Source organism: Malania oleifera, chromosome 8 (assembly GCF_029873635.1).
Source record: "Malania oleifera isolate guangnan ecotype guangnan chromosome 8, ASM2987363v1, whole genome shotgun sequence".
In the NCBI taxonomy this organism is placed as follows: domain Eukaryota; kingdom Viridiplantae; phylum Streptophyta; class Magnoliopsida; order Santalales; family Ximeniaceae; genus Malania; species Malania oleifera.
Window position 1 is genome coordinate 37,676,287 of NC_080424.1, and position 21,530 is coordinate 37,697,816.

General features: G+C 37.8%; 1 protein-coding gene across 5 annotated transcripts in view; it reads right to left on the reverse strand.

Annotated features, from left to right (window-relative positions):
- LOC131161994 (adenylate kinase, chloroplastic) overlaps positions 1–21,530 on the reverse strand; it is a 42,242-nt gene that overhangs the window by 11,324 nt on the left and 9,388 nt on the right. For 3 of the 5 annotated variants that reach the window (XM_058118079.1, XM_058118077.1, XM_058118080.1), the window contains exons 3-4: positions 314–442; positions 106–240 (exon numbers count right to left, since the gene is read on the reverse strand). In XM_058118079.1, coding sequence (XP_057974062.1) covers positions 106–240; positions 314–442 — 264 coding nt within the window. Of the gene's footprint in view, positions 1–105; positions 241–313; positions 461–21,530 lie in introns of all 5 variants that reach the window. The other 2 variants (XM_058118076.1, XM_058118078.1) reach the window with 1 other exon arrangement.

A 21,530-nucleotide genomic window follows, 5' to 3' on the forward strand; every position in this document is an offset into this window, starting at 1 on the left:
GAGTAACAGGATTTAAATCACATCACCCTCTTCCCTATTCAGTGATTTTCAACATACTTGAATGATTATGAAGAATCAACTGGAACAAGATTATCAAAACCTTACATCTAAAAGAATAAAAAGGTCTGGCCGGAACCCCAATTCCATAAGGGCAATTGCTTGAGATGAGCTCCTAGGATACCCATCGAGAAGCCAGCCATTTTCTTGAGAATCTGGCTGCAACAAGCGATCCTTCACCATCTACATGATCTAAATCAAGTTACATATCACAAACAAGAAAATAGTTAAATTCATAAAACAATACTATACCTACCATGACAACTATTTCATCTGGCACCAACTGCCCTTTCTCCATGTATTCTCTTGCTCGCCTTCCATTTTCACTTCCAGCTGCAACTTCTTTCCTCAGTAAATCACCAGCAGCAACATGCACCAAACCATACTGCAAATATGAGGAAGACTTGATTCATTTTTTTTTTTCCCTTCAGAGGGCAATTCCAAATGAGAAGATCATGCAGTGAAACCAGTTCTTTACATATGCCATGAGTTGGGAAATAATATTTCAACTGAAATATATGATCAAAAAAAAAAAAATCTGTTCATACAAACAAATAAATGCAAACCACGATTTTTCTGTCCTGAATCATTTACTTTATTTACCTATCTTGGTGGTGTAAGGGAGAGAGAGTACTTCCAATTTCAATGCAAATTCCAGCTTTAGGGTTGTAAAAAAATGTAGACCACAAAGTAAACTGCGCAAATATCACACCAGCAGACAAATCTGTAAAAACATATGGTCCACAAAGTAAACTGGGCAGATATCACACCAGCAGACAAATCTAGAGACTTTCCCATCAAGCTTAACAAAAACAAAACAGTGACTTCTCTCTCTAATAAATTCTCCTTCTCTCAAAAGAAAATAAATAAACACAGTTACCTAACTATCTACGCAGTGGATCAAATTCCAAAGTACAGAATATATCTTTGCAAAAAATATTTGAAACTAGCCATCAGGAAAATTTTCATTACTTATGCATTTTTAACCCAAAGCTTTAAAAAAAATAAAGGGGGTCAGATTAGCAAGAAAAAAAAAATTTTCACCTAAACAAAAAAAAAATAGTGTACCTACGTCTAGAAAACATATGCTCTTTCTCACCTATCTTCAATTCTAGACTTAATGGGCATGTAGAGTGATGCAGCCACATGGTGTTGACGTTTGGAAGTTGATTATAAAGAGTGGGATCAGTTCTTTGCTTATGTTCGTTTGATGCAGGAAATGCTGAGAAAACTGCTTAATATTTCTACTCTCATCCCTTTTTTTCGCTGGTCAGACGAACACTTTAGTGAGATCCCATAGTTGCCCTCTTTTGGATCTTGGAATATCCCCTTCATGAAAAAGGCCCAAGATTAGGAACTGAAACTTTCTTGAATTTTTTGAGTTGGTCAAGTCAGGATGTTGGGTATGAGTAGAGAGGATATTGGCAGGTGGATGCTCAATAATGGGGGATGTCTCAATGTTAAATTATCAGAATGATCAACTGTTAGTTTAAACTTTAAACTTTAAAATAATACTCTTGCACTAGACAGCTGCAAGATTTTATTTTATTTATTTTTTATCATTTTGAGTCTCCTGTGCCACAGAAGGCGTTATAGATGAAAAAATATAGGCCAAAAGGGATATATACTTGTACACCTATAAAAGCATCACAGCTTTTGATTCCTCACACCATTTTTTAGGCAATGTGGACAGAGCGAAATGGAAAGCTTTTGGAGGAAAGAATTTCTCCTAATTCTTAAAGCTAGGAGGATTAGAATGCTAATGTTTTGGCTTAGTTTTTGGACATGCTTGTTGGTTTACCCTGTGCTTGATAGGAGAGCAAATAAAAGGGAAGAAAGGAAGGATGGTAAGTTCTCCAATGGATGAACTACAAAACCTCCTTTTTTCAAGTATCATAACCATTGGGTACACCAATTTTTGCCCCTTTATTTTTCCTTTCTGCCAGACATCATTAAATTTTGTTGATTTCCTGACCTGTAGATAATTTCCTAGGTTGGGAGTTCAACCCCTTGGTGCCTGTCAATAACACATTGCTATTAGTATTAGATACTTAAAAAATATACTGACCATGTGATAGAGAACAAATAATGGAGAAGTTTAGGATCTGTTTTAGTTGTGGAAAAAATTTTCATTTTTCAATTTAATTTTTCAAAAAAAAAAAAAAGTTCGCAAATTTTTCATTTTCACAAAATTTGTATGAAATAAATGAAAAACAATCAATAAAGTTGGCACTATTTGCCTGTGGAAATAGTTTTATTTTCCAATTCTAATTTTTCAAATAACAAAGAAATGCCACCTTGTTTTCCAATTTTCCAAATTTATATAGAAAAGTTGCAAAACATCTTCTTAGAATTTTTCTAGATTTATAACTATTTCTTTGTGTACGGGGAGCATGAAATTCTGATCTTGAACTTTAAATTTTATTGATTATGTAGGGTTTCTTCTTAACCACACAAATCCAAATTCAAGCCACAAAATCCATGATCCCAACTCCCAAGTAGCACCTTATATAATATTTGGAAAATTCAAAAACAAGCTATGCTTTTTTGTAATTATTTTGAAATGTAGAAATAAAAAATGAAAAATCGTTTTGCACATTTAAACAAACTATTTATTTTCTACATTTTTAATTTGAATCTTGAAAAACTGAAAAATAAGCTAATTTTTTTATAATTCTTGGAAAATTAAAAAATGGAAAACGGAATGAATGTAAACTTTTTTGTAATTATTTTTCGCTTGGGTGCATGAATGTAAACAAGTACAGTGGACCCAAAGACACAAAGCGGAAGATGTAAGCCAAGCCTAGAATTGGGAAAAGTCTCTTGGAGTTTTTGGAGCGGAGTTGCAAAGGATGGGACTCTACTAGGCATTCGGTTAATGAGGTATGTGGCTGTCAAAATTGAGTCACCCCAAAATTTTGTTGGCATGTGAGAGGTGAACAACAGGGCACGAGCAACTTCAAGGATATGTCGATTTTTCCATTCAGCAACCCCATTTTGTTGAGGGGTGTCAATGCAAGAGCTTTGATGGATAATACCATTCTCTTGAAGATACGTGCCCAAGGAGTGATTGAAATACTCGGTACCATTGTCAGTATGAATGATTTGGATTTTTTGTGAAACTAGGTTTGTATCATAGAGTGAAAATTCATGAAGACTAATCGAACCTCAGTTTTATCATTCAATAAATATACCCAACACAGACAAGTGTGATCATCAATAAAAGTAATAAACCATTTTGTGTGGGTCCTATTAGGAGTACGAGAAGGACCCCATAGATTACTGTGAATCAGACTAAATGGCATGGATGGTTTATACTGAGATCTAGGAAAGTAGTACAATGGTGTTGGGCAAGTTCACACACTTCACACTGAAAATCCAAGGCAATTTTATTCGAACATATTGAAGGAAATAAGTGCTGCAAATATTTGAAAACTAGGATGTCCCATCCTTTTGTGCCATAACAAAAGTTCACTTTCCCTTGGACTAGATGCGGAATTACAAACAGAAGGAGGACATGATCCATTCACATTAGCTTTGTCGAAGTAGTAGAGCCCGTCACATTCCTTATCACTGTCAATCGTCTTCCCCGATGATAAGTCCCAAAAGACACAATGATAGGGTAGGAATTTAGCCGAGCAATTAGACTGTTTGGTTAACTGACTAATAGACAGCAAATTGCACGATAAATTAGGAACGTGGAAAATAGATTCAAGAGTAATATATTCATAAATACGAATACTCCCTTTGCCAACGACAAGGGATAGAGTCTCATCTGCAATTTTGACTTTTAAATTACCGGTGCAAGGTGAGTATGTTGAAAATAAATGATGAGCATCAGTCATATGGTCAGATGCACCAGAGTCAATAATCCAAGGGGTAAAATGAGAAGTGGAACTAAGGGCTGTCAAAAAAGTACCTTTGTGGGCTAAAGAACTAGATGACATATTATTAGAGGACTGGCCTGAGGCTTGGAAATTGGAAAATAGCTCATATATTTTCGCAAGTTGGTCATAATTAAATCCCCCACTAGAAGCTGTCAGACCATGCGCTTCTGTGGGTATGTTTTTTTCCTAGGTTTCGGTGGAGGCCTGATGACCATGGGCTTTATTGGACTATCTGGGCTTCCAATCCGTAGGCTTGCCATGTAAGTCCAGCAGGTGTCTTTAGTATGGCCCGTTTTTTTGCAATGCTCACAATAGGGCCTTCTGGACTATTTTGAGCCGAATCTAGTATGAGGCCCATGGGTTACAAGAGTTGATGCCTCAGGCCTAGACTAGTTTTGCTCCTTCAACATCACGTTCCTCCTACTTTCCTCTCACAAAACCTCATTAAAGACTTCTTGGATGGAGGACAACGGCCGGCAACCTATAATCCTGCTCCTCACGTTGTCAGGCTCTCGGTTTAGCCCTACCAAAAACTTGAATACTCTCTCGTTCTCCATCTTCTTCTTGAAACGTACACTGTCACCCATGCATTCCCATTCCTCTTCACAGCTAAGACCAAGTTCTTGCCAAAGTCCGAGCATCTCGGTGAAGTATTCCATGACTTCCCGATCTCCTTGCTTCGTCTGCCATAGCCGCGTCTTCAACTCGAAAATCAAGGAAGCATTTTCAGCATCGGAGTATGTCCACGCACCGCATCCCACATGTCCTTTGTCGTCGGAAGAAACATGTACGTTTTGCCGATGGTTGGCTTCATAGAGTTTATCAAGCATGACATTATCAAGGAGTTCTTAGACCGCCATTTCTGGGATGCCACTGTATCAGTAGGAGGTGGTCGCCAAGTCTTGCCGGTAAGAAAGTAGAGCTTTCCTTTACCATTAACAACAAGCTTGATTGACTGTGTCCATTCTCTATAATTCTTACCATTGAATTTTTCAACAGTAAGATGGAGTGGGGAATTCTCGAATACGCCGGCCGAGCCCATGGAGGAGGTTATCTCCGACTCTCCTTCCTGGGTTGCCGACTGGCTGGACTCATGGCTGTCTCCTTTTTGGGCAGCCATGGCTTGCTTAGAGTTTCAGAGTAACCCGAGCTCTAATACCATGTAGAAAATGAGAATAAATCTATAGTATATTCAATTATGTATTCTCTACATACTAGGGTCCCTATTTAACATGTACGCAGAGAATAAAATATGGAAATATAAAAGCCAACCCATACAATCAGCCTAAATATAGGATCTAATTAAAGCCTCAATCTTTTACCACAAGCTTCTCCAAATCCCTTCCAAATCATTCAGGATTTCCACAATGTACAACCTTACCCTGTTTTTTATCCAAAGAGGTTGTTTCCTTGAATTCAAACCAATGACCAATTGATCACGAAGGAACAACCTTACCATTGATCCAAGGCTGACCCTCTATGGAAAAATAAAAGGAAAAAATAAATAAAAATAAAAAAATACCTTTCCTTTTCACTTCTCCATTTCCCTCTTTTCATAAATCCCTCTCAATACATTATGTGAAGAGATGCATTAATTAATAACTTGATATGAACATTAGTTTATTAAAAGAACATTTATTTTGATAATATTAGTAATCTGATTTTTCTTTTCGATAGTATCCAACTTCAAGTGTATTTTTCTTTTCAAGTTTTTGTTGTGTTGAATTTGTTACCTCATTTAATTAATTTTTTTATAGCAATCCTTCATTTACTTAATGATAAATTTTATGACTATATTATACTTTTAAAGCTTAGGTTATAACCATACAATATAGCTTCTTGGTCTAAATTTATTAGATTTTTATTACTTTTAACAAATAAAGTAATAGAACTTGTTTAATTTATCATATTATTTGTATGTATTATGTGTATAATGTATTTTGTTTAAATTAACTTATCACACATGATTAATGGACAAGTGGATATTGTCAACGAAACAGCAAACACAAAAAGATTTCTTTCCTTATTTCAGCCCACAATTATTTCCTTACTTCTCCATTCATTATTTTGTACAGTTAGCATATATTTAGTTTACATGTATAGGGCTTGACAAATTATAGTTTACACGTATAGGGCTAGAATCATGCTAGAACTTATTTACTTTCCATGTATTGCATTCTTGTAAAGTCTATAAATAATATACAGAACTCGAGGCCAAAGCATTCGGCCATTCACACAATACTTTAACATGGTATCAGAGTCTGCCGACTGCTAATTTTTTTTTCCCCTCGAATTTTGTTTCTTTTGTCTTCTCGGTTTTGGAGGTGTCTCTCGTTTATGTGGCTGTTGTGGGTCTATTCTCTTTTGGAATATTTTGGTTCTCTGTTTTTCAGTATTTCTGTGGCTAAGTGACTGTCGGACCAGCTTTCTGTTGCTGTTCCTGTGCTTCTCTGTACTTGTATTTCTCTCGGCACAGCAGGTTTCTTGGTTTGTGCTGTTTCTGGTGCTTCTCTGTCCTTGTGATTCTCGGCACAGCAGGTTTCTTGGTTCAAGATTTTTTTTAGTGCAGGAAGGTTGATCTTGGTTCTTTCTGTTGCTGTTTCTAGTGCTTCTCTGTCCTTGTGATTCTCACACAGCAGGTTTCTTGGTTCAAGATTTATTTTTTAGTGCAGGCAGGTTGATCTTGGTTTTCTTTGTACCTGCGTTGATTTATTTTTGGGCTCCTCGATTTTCTGGTAGTATATTTCTTTTGGCACAGTCTGTTTTTTTTTTGGTAGGCTTCTCAATTTTCTCCTTTATTTACCATGGACTACGTACCTGCATGTGCCAAGTTTATGGGCAACAATTATTCTATGTGGGCTTTCAATTTGAACTTTTCCTGAAGGGAAAAAATTAATATATTATATTATATTATTTAATTAATAATAATAATAATCATAATTTAATTATTTATTTATTTATTCATTTTAATTTTTTTTTTATTTTTTTTTTACACTCCCAAACATATCATTTTCAGGGGCATTACAGGATTTGGTCTGAGTAGGGGAATACAAACCTGTTTTTTGGACTAGGCTGTGAGGCAAATCGCACTTACAGACACAATGTTTTGATTTAGCCTTGGTTGGCCAACCAAGTTAAGTCCACTCTTCAGACAGCACAACCCGATCATGGGGATTAAACATGACATGCATCGGCCAAAAAGGAGTCTTTTATACATATTTGGGTATTGGGGTCATATTGATGGCACGGATTGTGCACCCAATTCTGATAAATCCAAGCATTCAACAGCATGTCTTTCATGGGCTGTGCTTGATGCCAAGGATTCAGCGGCTTGTCCTTCATGGGTTGTTCTTGATTCTCGGATTATGTCTTGGCTTCTTGGCTCGGTTGAGCCACATATTGTCCCAAACTTGCAACCTTATCGCACCGCTTAATCCACGTGGACTTATTTAAAAACAGTATATCATCAAGATAACGGTGCCCATCGTTTTCAGTTAGAGCATGCGACTGCCATGTTTCAACATGACAATCATTCCATTCAAGACTATTAGTCGGCATTTGTGACTCTTTGGAACGAATATTCTGATCTGATTACCACAAATGTTCTTGTTGCCCATAGTAGTCAGAGGCGCGAGGCGAAGGCGTGCGCCTCACCTTTATTAAAATGGTGTAAAATGTCTATTTGGGGTAATTGATATATGAACAAATGAATATCTAGTAATATTAGAATTTAAAATGCCAAAACATTCAATAACAAAATTGAAAATTTAATAAAATTGCCAGTACGAAACCCAAAAGCATCAACAATTCAACATAGTTCAACATCAAAAGAAAAGAGTACAAATCAAAAAATAGTAGCTAAATTTCAACAAAAAAGAATAAATATTATGTATTAGTTATAATTTATAAACTTACATTAATTAAACTAAATATTACAAATTAAAAAACAGTAGCGAAATTTCAGTAAAAATAAAAAATATTATGTATTAGTTATAATTTATAATCTTACATTAATTAAACTAAATATTTAATTAGTAATTACATATAAAGAAGAAAGAAGAAGAAGAAGAAGAAGAGTAGCTAAATTTCAATAAAAAGAATAAATATTATGTATTAGTTATAATTTATAAACTTACATTAATTAAACTAAATATTACAAATTAAAAAACAGTAGCTAAATTTCAGCAAAAAGAATAAATATTATGTATTAGTTATAATTTACAAGCTTAAATTAATTAAACAACATATTTAATTTATAAGCTTACATATAAAGAAAAAGAAGAAGAAAAAGAGAAGCAGCACACAGCATGCAACAAGCAGGCAGCAGGAAGAAGAAGAAGAAGAAGGCAGCAGGACGCAAGCAGCAGAAGAAGCAGGACGCAAGAAGAAGAAGAAGAAGAAGAAGACTTACGAAGGTTCGAAGGTAGGCAGACGAACTCGCGAGGGCTCCTGCTGGTTCGAAACGAAGTCGCAAAGGGTTGTGCTTCTTCAAAATGTCGAAGACGAACTCATGATCCTGGTTTGAAGCTAGAAGACAAAGTCGTGAAGGCTTCTGGCTGGTTCGAAGGCTCGCAGATGAGCTCACGCTACCGGTTCAAAGGATCGCGAATGCTCCTGCTGGTTCAAATGTGCAAGACGAGCTCACAAAGGGCTTCGAAGGGCCAAAAGGGGTTAGGGCTATGTTCGTTTGAGTCAAATGAGGGCTACAGGTCTTGCTGTGGCTATTTCTCTCCTTTAAATGACTAAAAATTCACAAGGCGCGACTCACTGCGCCTGTCGCCCCACTGTGCCTGGTCTCACCTAGCGTCACCTCGCCCCACTTGGTTTGAGGCGCAAGCCTCTTCACCTCACTGCGCCTTGCACCTGAGACGCACTTTTAACTACTATGTTATTGCCTCTCTTCTCATTATTCAACGTCTTCACGAGACTAGTCGTCATGATCAGTTTCTTATGAAACTCCGCCTCGAGTATGAATATGTTCACTCCTCTTCTGAATCGCTCTCTTGTTCCTTCTCTTGATCTTTGTTTTGGTGAGTTACTTCACGAAGAACAACAGCTTAGTACTCAAGTTACTCTGGCACAATCTCATGATAGTTCAGGATCCGTCCCTATGGCTTATGCTGCTCAACAATGAGGACTCTCTGCGCATTCTAGCACCTTGTAGTGTTTTTGCTGCAAAAAATTTGGGCATATCGCTGCTAATTGTTCCAAGAAATACTGCTCTTATTGCAAGAAGAAGGGTCACATTATCAAAGACTATCGTATCTGCCCGCAATATCGCCAAGCCCAGGCATTATAGGCTTCTGTTATTGTATACCCCACAGTGACTTTTGCGGTCTCTGACTCTTCTTCAAGTGACTCCTCTGTTCCTGCACCTCCTACAGTGAATTACTACACACCCGAAATGGAGCAACAGATGCTAATTTTGGCATTATCAACAATGGGACTCCAAGGTAACAATTCTACTAAACTTTGGTATGTGGACTTGGGTGCCTCTAATCACATGACAAATAATCCCACTATTCTATGTCATGTTCGGCCCTACGCTGGTCAATCTATTCAGACTACCAATTGTAGTTCTTTGCCAATAGCTGCTGTCGGAGATGCCTCTTCTAAGTTCATTGATGTGTTTCTTGCTCCTCAGCTTTCCACAAATCTTATTTCTGTTGGTCAATTAGTTGATAACAATTGTGCTATTAATTTTTCTAGTGATGGTTGTGTTGTGAGGTAACAAGGGATCCGATCGCGAAGGGACCTAAAGTGGGGCACTTGTTTCCACTACTTTTGCCTGTTCTAGCACTTTCTCTAGTTTCTTCTATTAAGTCTTTTGCTTGTAATAATGTTTCAGATCTTAGTATGGTGTGCCATCGTTGTTTAGGTCATCCCAATACTCATATTTTTTCTAATGTATTGAAATCTGGTTTACTTGGTAATAAAGGACATTCTTCTTTATCTCTTGAGTGAGCTTCTTGCAAACTTGGTAAAAGCAACTCTCTTCCCTTCCCTTTGCATGCTAGTAGAGCCTCTCAGCGCTTTGATCTTATCTATAGCGATGTTTGGGGACCTTCCCTAGTTAGTTCACATGAAAATTTTAAATACTATGTGACTTTCATTAATGATCATAGCAAATTTACTTGGGTCTACTTTTTTCGCTCTAAGTCTGAGGTTTTTCGTACCTTCACTGAGTTTTTAGCGTATGTTGACAATCAATTTTCTGCTTCTATTAAGACATTACGTAGAGATTCTGGTGGTGAATATTTGTCTATTGTGTTTAAGGAATTTTTGGCTTCTAAAGGTATTATTCATCAACGTTCATGTCCTTCTACTCCCCAACAGAATGGAGTAGTCGAACGCAAAAATCATCATCTCCTAGATGTGGTAGATACTCTCTTGCTAGAATCCTCTGTTCCATCCTTGTTCTGGGTTGAGGCTCTAAAAACTGCTACTTACTTGATTAATCGTCTCATGGAGTCTCCCTATTTCCACTTATTTGCTAAGCAACCTAGTTACGATAACCTCCGTATTTTGGGTTGTGTATGTTTTGTTCATTTACCTCCTCATGAGCGACATAGATTATCTGCTCAATCTATTCGATGTGCATTCTTGGGATATAATGTGTGTCAAAAGGGATTTGTTTGCTATGATCCTACATTACATCGTACACGCATTTCTAGGAATGTTATTTTCTTTGAAAATCAACATTTCTTTCTTGTGTCCTTTATACCCTCCTCTTCAACTGTGATTCTCCACTCCTTTGAGGAGCAGTTCTCAAATCCTCATCAAGTCAGTTCTTGTTTTAAACCAGGTATTGTGTATACGCAACACTCCTGCCCTCAGTCTCTTTCGGTGGTTCATCCGATATCTGATCCTACCACGCTCCAAATTCAATCAGTTGCAGCACCTCCAGAGCCTTTGGTACGTCACTCTCCTCGAGCGTCTGTACCCTCGGATAGGTATGGGTTTCCCTCTTCCAGTTCTAGAAATTTTGTTTCAGCTCTTACTACTACATTGTCCAATTTAGATATTCCCACATCCTACTCACACTCTGTCAAGCATGATTGTTGGTGACTAGCTATGCAGGAAGAAATTGCCGCTCTAGAGGCCAATCACACCTAGGACATTGAGCCTCGTCCTCCCACCATTGTTCCTCTGGGTTGTAAATGGGTTTACTCAATCAAGGTCCGATCTGATGGAAGTCTGGATCGTTACAAAGCTCGCATTGTTGCACTTGGGAATAATCAGGAATATGGTGTCAATTATGAAGAGACATTTGCTCCTACGGCTAAGATGACAACTGTTCGTATAATTCTGGCTATTGCTGCTTCCAGCAATTGGCCACTGCATCAAATGGATGTCAAGAATGTTTTTCATCACAGGGATCTTAAAGAGTATATTTATATGAAGTCGGCCCCGGGCTTTTTTCCTTCTCCGACTTCACATGTTTGTAAGCTTTGTCACTCTCTTTATGATCTCAAACAAGCTCCGAGGGCCTGGTTTGATAAATTCCGCACCACTTTATTACAATTTTCATTCAAGCAGAGCAAGTATGACACTTCATTGTTTCTTCGGAAATCAGATATGGGTATTGTTGTTCTTTTGGCTTATGTTGATATTGTGATAACTGGTTCCAATTCTACTTTACTTGCTCAACACAAGACTCATCTCTCAGAGTGCTTTCATATGAAAGATCTTAGGACTCTCACATATTTTCTTGGTCTTTAGGTGAATCATAGTCCCTCTGGCATTTCACTCAATCAAGTAAGTATGCTAGTGACTTGGTGGCTACAGTTGGCCCTCAAGAGGGTATTTCTATTGATACTCACATGGAATTAAATGTCAAGCTTCGCAAAGAGGAGGGTGACTTACTTGTTGATCCCAGTTTATACCGAAAGTTGGTGGGTAGTCTTGTCTATCTCACCATTACTAGACCGGACATTTCTTTTGCTATACAACAAGTCAGCCAGTTTCTTCAGACTCCTCGTCATCTTCTTTTGGCTGTTGTCTGTAGGATCTTATGCTATGTTCAAGGCACTTCTGCTCGTGGTTTATCCTTCCCTGCAGGCAATTCTACTCGCCTTGCTGCTTATAGCGATGCTAATTGGGTTGCTTGTGTACTTGTGTGGATACACGTCGCTCCATCACTGGTTGGTGTGTGTTCGTAAGTGATGCATTGATCTCTTGGAAAAGTAAGATGCAAGACAAAGTTTCTAAGTCATTGACGGAATCTAAATACCGGGCAATGTCTCTTGCTTGGTCTGAAATTATTTGGCTTCAAGGTTTGCTTGCTGAGCTAGATTTTTTCTGAGACCAATCCTACACCTCTACAAGCCGATAATACGAGTGCTATCCAGATCATGGTCAATCTTGTCCATCATGAGCGCACGAAGCATATTGAAGTCCATTGTCACTCTATCCCTGAAGCATTTGAAGCTCGTGTTATCACTCTTCCACACATTTCCACCGACTTATAAATTGCTGATATCTTCACCAAGGCTCTCACTCGTCATCAACATTGCTTCCTAAGTAGCAAATTGATGCTTGTTGATCAACTCGCATCAATTTGAGGGGGGTTGTCAACGGAACAGCAAACAGCAAAAGATTTCTTTCCTTATTTCAGCCCACAATTATTTCCTTCTTTCTCCATTCATTATTTTGTACAGTTAGCATATGATTAGTTTAGTTTACATGAATATGGCTAGAATCATGCTAGAACTTATTTACTTTCCATGTATAGCATTCTTGTAAAGTCTATATAATATATAGAACTCAAGGCCAAACCATTCAGCCATTCACACAATACTTTAACAGATGTGTGTGTGTGTGTGTGTGTGTGTGTGTGTGTGTGTGTGCGCGCGTGCGTGTGCGTGTGTGTTGTCAATAGTGGTTCAAAACAAATGTAAAATTTGTTGTTACACTAAACAACATTAGTGAGTTGCACTAAAGGATCCAAAATGTGTTAAACACTCCAAAAATGGATGAGAGTTTAAAACACACAACTATACCAATATACATAAGGTTGTGTGTGCCTGAAAAATGGCATTACACCTGCTTCCTGTTACGCAACATGCACTAGTCCCAATTTCCACTACACCCATTACTATTACACTATGCTGCTTACTACCACTTTTTAAGACTATGGTCATGCAATATTTTCATTTTCTATTGAAAGTGACAACTGTAAGGAGTTTAATCAGCACACGCTAACATGGACAGGATCACCCAATCCACTTCTTATAAAACCAAACAGATTCTTCCACCTCCAGAATTGACAAAGATCTAACTCTATTATAAAAACTTATCTTGGATGATTTTGAGCATCAAATGCTGCTTCAGTTGTAGACTTATTTTCTAGCCCAAAGCTTACACCAAGAAAGCGAACGAGAAATTAAAAAGAAACCAGAGTCTGAACAAAACATATCCAACAGGCCAGACTCTGTTCCCATTTAAAATGTAGCTTCTAAGCCTACCACCTTTTTTACTCCACAAAAAATAACAATTCTCACTTTTGTTTTTACTTTTTCAGATGACACTCCATAAGTATAACAAAAATTCATTCCATCCTTTTGCTAATTATTTGTTGCTTTATTAGGTTAGTGATAGCCCAATTATTTTAGAAGAAAAAACTCCAAATCAGTCCAAAAAAAATACAGGCAACAATATGTGCCTCATGGAAGAGCTCCAATAATTGTTTTTCTACAAGCTAGATGCTGGTAATGCTGAGGCACAACTTAAAGTCAAGTGCTCTTGCACATATCAAGATCTACTATCATCAATACAAACAAGGATCGAACACACCCTGTACAATATGTGTTACTTGTTGCCAATGGCATCAACCCTTGCAGAAGCCTAACAATAAAACCCAAAAAATTATGCTATAAAAATTGTACAACCATGGGTGCAAAGGTTTCCAATTCTTCAGAATTCTAATATCCTGTTCCTTTCAAATAGAAACATCACCAAAAAAGAAAAAGCAAAAAAAAAAAAAAATTGTCATCTTTCTCCAAAGCCTATCCCTTTAGTTAGATCTTTGGTTTTAACTCTCAGACCAGTAACCAACCCAGTAAAGCTGCCAAATGGTGGAGCTGGTTGGACCAATGACTCAGCCAATGGCAGAAACTGTGATACAAGGGATGACATTATATATATACACATGCACACTGCAAAGAGAGCTTAATAATGATGAAGATGATAATTATTGTAATTATTATTATTTAGTCAAACAAATATATTACAAAATTTTTTGATTCAAATAAGTTTTACTTAAGGATAAAATAGCTCAGAATTTGATTAATTCATAAATATTAACTAATAGTAAGGGAAGGGTTTCATTCAATAAAAATTTGCTTGGGAAGGTTTTTGAGTTAGAAATTTAATTAATCCATTTATACTTAGATATATATATATAATTATAATTGTTAGAAGAGAATAGCTTATTTCAGAAATTAGGTTATGTGAGTGGCAGCATTTTTTTTCCTTAAGAATTATATTATCATTAATATATAAGAGGGCAGACCTGGAGCTGTATGTAACTCACCTAGATACTGCTGCCTCCTTTCTCTTACTTTCTTCTTCCTTTCTTCTCTTCTCCTCTTTTCTTCTCTCCTCCATCTCTAACTTTACAACATGGTATTAGAGCATCAATCACCTCTAAATGTGATTTATCACAGTCGTTACGTTACATACTCCGTTTTTCATTTCTTCCCTTATCTTTTCCTAATTAATTCTCAAATCTGATTTTCTGGTTGGTTTGAGAGTCACCTGGGGACCTTTTTCCTCGAGGTTATGCTGTGCAGCATCCTTGATAGGATGCTGTCTGCTTGCGGTGGTTTGGTGATGTGAAGCGGTTATGCTCTGTTTTGGGTATACTGCCAGAGCTGTTCTGCTGTTCTGGCTGGTGTTGGCATGATTAAACTGTTTAATTTTACATTTTCATGATTGCTTGCTTGCTTGCAATCTTGTTTCAGTTACAGGTGGTTGCAGTTGGTGTTCAGTGACTACACACTTTCTTCTAGTTGCTGCCAGCAACAATTCCTGCAGCTGCTGTGTTACCACGTAGTTTATTAAGTGTCCATTGTGCTTGTGTGTGCTGCCTGATTCTCCGTAGTTGCTGATTCATTCTTGACTCTGGTGTGTACTGACTGAAACGTATAAGGGGTGGTTTTACTTACTCTATAGAGAGAGTTTCGGATGATACTATTAACGTACAGATCACAGCCATCAAATTGGTTGGATCCTCCAACTACCTGTTCTGGTCTCAGGTGGTGCATGTTTATATTAACACGAAAGGGAAGTCCAAGTATTTGTTGCATTCTTCCCCATCTCCAGACTCCAAAGTTTATGAAGATTGGATGAAAGAGAATTAATATATAGCTTGTGTGGTTGTGGAATAGCATGGAGCCACGAGTTGCTGCAAATGTGATGTTTCATAGAACAGCCGAGGATGTATGGGATGATCTTCGTGAAAGCTTCTCTCAAGATAAAAATCAAAGTCATATTTTTTACCTATATGAAAAGTTTTCCAAATATGACCAAGGAGGTAGGTCCATTAGTGAGTATTATATCACTTTGAAGGGCATGTGGGAGGAACTAAACATCTATCAACTAGTCAGTTCCAACATTGAGATGGCTAAGAGGCGCAGGGCAGAATTTTTGGCTGCCAAGGTTTTGTCTGGGTTGAGTTCCAAGCTTCAACACAACGATCATATTCTTGCTAGTGAATCCATACCACCCATGAATGAAGCATACACGTGAATCCAATGGATCATCAAAAATGGCTCCCAATCTTCTCCTCAAGCTTCTTCCCATGATAGTTCAACAATGTTCAGCACCACCTCCAACCATAGTTAGGGAAGTGTTGGAGGATGAGGATGGAGTTTGGAAGGCAGAGGTAGTGTATTTGGACAAGCAGCCTGCCATGGCAATTCTCACATTTGCACACATTGTGGCAAGCGAAACCATACTGTTGACTGCTGCTGGGATCTAGACAAGAAACCAAATTGGGCTAATACGCCTGTTGCTAAGGATGACTCCATTGTTTAAAGTTCAAGTGCAGCTAGCCACTCCACTAGGGAGTTGAGTACATCATCTACCATGTACCAAGAAGAGTAAAACAATCTTGTCCGCATGGTTCAACAACTCTAAACTCATTCTTCTACATCTAATGCTACTATTGGCCCATTCAGGTACAACCAGGCGTCTTGCCTCTTCATACTCTTCACCCTAGGTTATTGACTCTAGTGCCTCCTCCCATATGGCAGGCAGTCTTAATTTATTTAAGTTACACTCTACAGTTACTCTTGCTGAGGGTTTAGTGACAACGGTTTCTGGTTGTGGAAATATTCTCTTATTTCCTTCTATGCCTCTTTCCTCTGTCGTATATGTGCCAAAATTTCCCTTGAACCTATTATCAATTAGTCAAATAACAAAATCTCATTACTATTTGGTGCCTTCTTTCCTTCTCATTGTGTTATTCAGGATCTCCAAAAGAAAAGAGGACCAGTGGAGGGCTTAGGAAGGACAACTTGTACCATTTTGATGATGAACGTGGTCGATCCAATTCTTGTCATACCGCATCCTCAATTTCTACTCATGGTGTTTCTCTTGATCAATGGCATGCTCACTTGGATCATCCATCCCTTCAAAAACTTCAAGAAGTTTTTCCTATGTTCAAGTTTGTTTCTTGTTTTGAGTGCACTACATGTCAATTAGGAAAGCATGTTAGGATATCTTTTCTATCAAGAATTGAGTCTCATGATAAATAGTTGTTTCCTCTTATTCATTCTAATATTTGGGGCCTAAGTAGAGTCAAAAATTTGATTGGTCATCAATATTGTGTCCTTCGTGGATGATTTTTCACATATGACTTGGATTTTTTTGTTACAAGACAGATCATAATTTTTTTGAATGTAATACTCAATTCTACCAAGAAATAAAAACTCAATTTGGCAATGGTATTCAAATTATTCTGATGCAAATACGTGTAGAAATAGGACAAGAAATTTAGAAATAAATACTGAGAATTCAGGGTAGTGTTTTAGAAACCTTTCTTGACTCAATTACTAAATCTGTAAACTAATAAAGAGATGACGGCTGTGAATTTCAGTTGAGCAAATAATATAAATTTTAGTCATGCTGAATAATAGGTGAAAAATGGAAGACCTAACCTCAATGATAGTTCACTCCCTCTATTTATAATATATGTCAAATACAATGCCAATGACCATAATACCCTTACTAACTCACACTTATTAACATAACTCTTTAAAATTTAATAATAATAATAATAATGCAAAATTACTAAATTACCATTAACACTCCCCCTGATGTTGGAGCATATATATCATATGTTCCTAGCTTGTTACAAATGAATTTGACACGAGCACCTCCCAAGGCTTTAGTGAACAAATCCGCAAGCTAAAACTCAAACTTCACATAAGTGGTTGCAATTAGCTTTTGTACAAGTTTCTCCCAAATAAAGTGGCAATTAGCTTCAATGTGCTTTGTCCACTCATGGAAGACTAGGTTGGAGGCAATATGAACAGTAGCTTGATTATCACACATCAACTCCATAGGTTGAGAATGTGGAAAACCTAGTTCTTTCAACATGTTCTTCAACCAACACTTGACCTAGCCACCACAAACAAAGTTACAGTACCCACTTGTGGTCTTCGGTCGGCAAGCAACCAGCTCAATCTACATCTATATATCCTTGAATATGAGTGTGGCCTTGATCCTAATATAAGAGACCTCTCCCTGGTGCACCTTTGAGATATCCCAATATACGAATTATTGCATCCCAATGACTTGTTCTCGCAAAATCGAGAAATTGACTCACAACACTAGTGGCTACGGGTATATCTGGTTGAGTGACTATAAGATAATTCCTTTCAAACAAGTCTTCGATAACCTCTGGGTTAGGCAACAAATCACTCATATCTGGTGCTAACTTACTATTGCGATCCATGGGTATATCAACAAGTGTGGATGCCAACAGCTCTGACTCATCTAAAAGATCAAGAACATACTTATGTGACAGAAAGTTCTTTTACGAGATCTCGATACTTCTATACCTAAGAAGTACTTCAATAGTCCCAAGTCCTTTGCCTGAAACTTAGTCTACAAGAAATGCTTTAGACTTTGAAATATCTTGACCATCATGACCAATAATCACAACATAATCCACATCCACTATAAGCAAAATCAATCTAGATGGAGTATGACGATAAAATACAGAATGATCTACTGCACACCATTGAAGGCCAAACTCAAGTACTACAACATTGAAGCAACCAAACCATACCCTTGAAGACTGTTTAGAATCATATAGTGACTTCTTGAGCCAACAAACTAAGCATGACTCCCTCTGACCAACAAACCCATATGATTGCTCCATATAGACCTACTACTGAAGATCACCGTGCAGGAAAGCATTCTTCACATCTAATTGGTGTAGAGGCCAATGATAGGTGGTGGCTAAGGAGATGAAAAAGCATATTGAAGCGAGTTTGGTTACAAAGGAAAACGTTTCCGAATAGTCCGGACCATACACTTGAGTATGTCCCTTAGCAACAAGGTGGCTTTTCAATCAAGGCAGGGAACCATCTAGATTAACCTTCACAGTGTACACCCAATGAAAAACCACAGACTTATCAAGAGGAAGACGTACCAAGTCCCAAACATCATTATACTGTAAAGCATACATCTCTTTTATCATTGCATTCCTCTACCTAGAATGGGACAGGGCTTCAAAAATAGATTTTGGAATAGCAACAGAAGACAAAGTACTAACAAAACAATAATATAAGGGTGACAAGGAATCAAAACAAACAAAATTAGAGATTAGATGTTAGGTCCAACTATGTTTGCCCTTTCTATCAACAATGGGCGGATCACAATCTTAAGAAATAGGATCATCTAACGAGGAAAGTAAAGGCGTAGAAGTGGAAGCTAAAGGAGGCTCTCCTCTCCCTTGAGTCGTCATGTGCATACGTACAAATTGGGATGATCCAAGCGATGAGAAGGACTCAAACTGGATGAAGATGTTGGAGGATTGGGCACAGATATTAGGTTAGGATCGGGAAGACAAGGCAGAGGAAGGGACTCATTAAGGTCAACAAAACTCAAGGAATTAGAGTAGTGTGATGTAGACTCAAAAAGGTGACATCAACGGAGACAAAGAATCAATGTAAAGTAGGACTATAACATCGATATCTCTTTTGAGTATAGGAATACCCTAGAAAAAAAATATTCAATAGTGCAAGTACCCAACTTATAAGATCCTAGAATTAACTGATGGACAAAAGACACAACCAAATTACGAGGGGGTAAGAAGAACAAAGGAGCCTTAAGGAAGATAACTGAATATTAGATTTTACCACCAAGGATAGAGGATGGCATTTTATTAATGAGAGAGCAAGCAGTGAACACAGATCAGTCCAAAAACTTTGGAGACATTCATTTAATACAATAAGGTACGAGTGGGTTCAAAAATATGTCTATTTTTCTATTCTGCAACTCCATTTTGTTGTTGAGTGTGGGCACAAGATGACTAATGGATCATACCAAAATTAGTTATATAGGTACTAAACTAGGCACTAAAGTACTCCTTAGCATTATCACTACAAAGTATCTTGACTGGCATATCAAAGTGAGTCTTTATTTGAGAACAAAAGGCACAAAAGATGTTAAACTCATAACAGTCTTTCATTAAATACGACGAAGTCATCCTAGAGTAGTCATCGACAAATGTAATAAAGTAGCGAAACTCCAATTTTGACACGACATGACTCGGACCCCAAACATCAGAATGGATGAGCATGAAGGGATTATCTACCCGTTTTTTGACTCGAGAAGCAAAGGGAACACAATAATGTTTTCCCAACTAACGAGACTCACACTCAAGAATAGACACAAAACTCAAGGTAGGAACTAGTTCTTTCAATTTGTTCAAGGACAGATGACCAAGGCAACAATTGATTTGAAGCAGTGTAGCAACAACTATGCAAGCAATGGGAGAAAAGAGCAACTCAAAGTAGTAGTGTCCACAAGCCTCACATCCTCAGCCAATTGTCTTCCTCATCATCAAAATTAGGAAAGAAGATTACAAAAAAATTTAGGAAAAGAATATTACAAAACAATTTAGTGCCTTTGAAAGCTTATTAGCTGACATGAGATTGAAAGCGGACTTAGGAATGTATAAAACAGATGAAAGAGACATGGAGGGAGTAGGATTTGCTATTCCTATCCCTTTAACTATAATTGTCATCCCATATGCAAGGGTAACTTAAGGTTGATTTTCAGGATAATGGAAGGCATAAAAGAAGTTGGTTACAGCTGCACATGATCAGTATCAGTAGAGTCAATAATCCAAGTACTCGTGGGAGAGATACCAGATGACATACAAACTATAGGATTACTCTTCTGAGCAAAAGATGTAATATAATGAGATGCTTTTTGGGATGTTTGATATTGTAGGAACCTTGAATACTCTTCCTCCAAGATAGTTGTAGTGCGTTGTTCACTTGAACAAAATGTCTGACAATGGAAACACACTTTTGGAGTTTGAGGACACCATCCCAGCACACACAACCTCGATACAGCAGCAAATAAATGTTCTCGGAATTCCAAAAGTGAACTTCTAGACCAACCAAAACAACCACAAGTAAACTTCTAGACCAACCAAACCAAACAAAAACAAGTCAACTGCTGATTCAACCACGAACGAGTCACCAACAACTGCACATAGCACTGGCACAACACAACAAAATCAATGTATAAATGCTGCCACTGCTTCAAGAGACATAGACACGGCCCCCAAGAAACCAACACACGGTTCAAATAGTACCAAACAGCGTCTATACAGTAGAAAATCTGAAGTACACAACAAACAACATCCTCCTAAAATTCATGGACACCATCCTAACACACAACGTTCAACAACCGGAGCAAACCACAAGCACACAATGAACAAGAAAGATAAAAACCAAATCAAGAACACAGCAATACCACTGTTTCAGGCGTCAATGAACTCTATAATTATCAACCAACAGATTCAGGCATTAGCAAGCAATCATTCCTGGAATGCCACACATAAGCAACTAAAAAAGGTGATAACTTTGGACAAAAAAGTTGACAAACGACTTGGAATTATGGTGTGAGGAAGGATTCAAGACATTTGGGAGGAAATCGGAGCAAAATGGCTGCTCAAAAGTGTCACACACACCAGCGCATGTGGTCAGCACTGCTGGCCTTTTGGCAGGCGCGCAGTGGTGCATGGAGGCTTCTCTTGCTGTGAAATTTTCAGGGCTGGCAGATCGGCAGGTTCTATGGCTTGCTGTGTGGTTAATTTTGCAAAATATTTGGTATTTCTTGAGGTGTTGAAGAAAACAGCAGGGTCCAGCATTTTTCCAGTGACTGCAGCTTTTTATGGCAACTGCTGAACCTGCTCCTGGACTTTGGAGATGCTGATGACCCTTCAATAGCAGCAGGTTGCATGGTATTATATGTTTAGGGTTTGATTTACCAGTGGTTGCGCAATTAGGGTCTAGGTCAGATATTGCTCTGATACCATGTTGAATAATTGGGTAA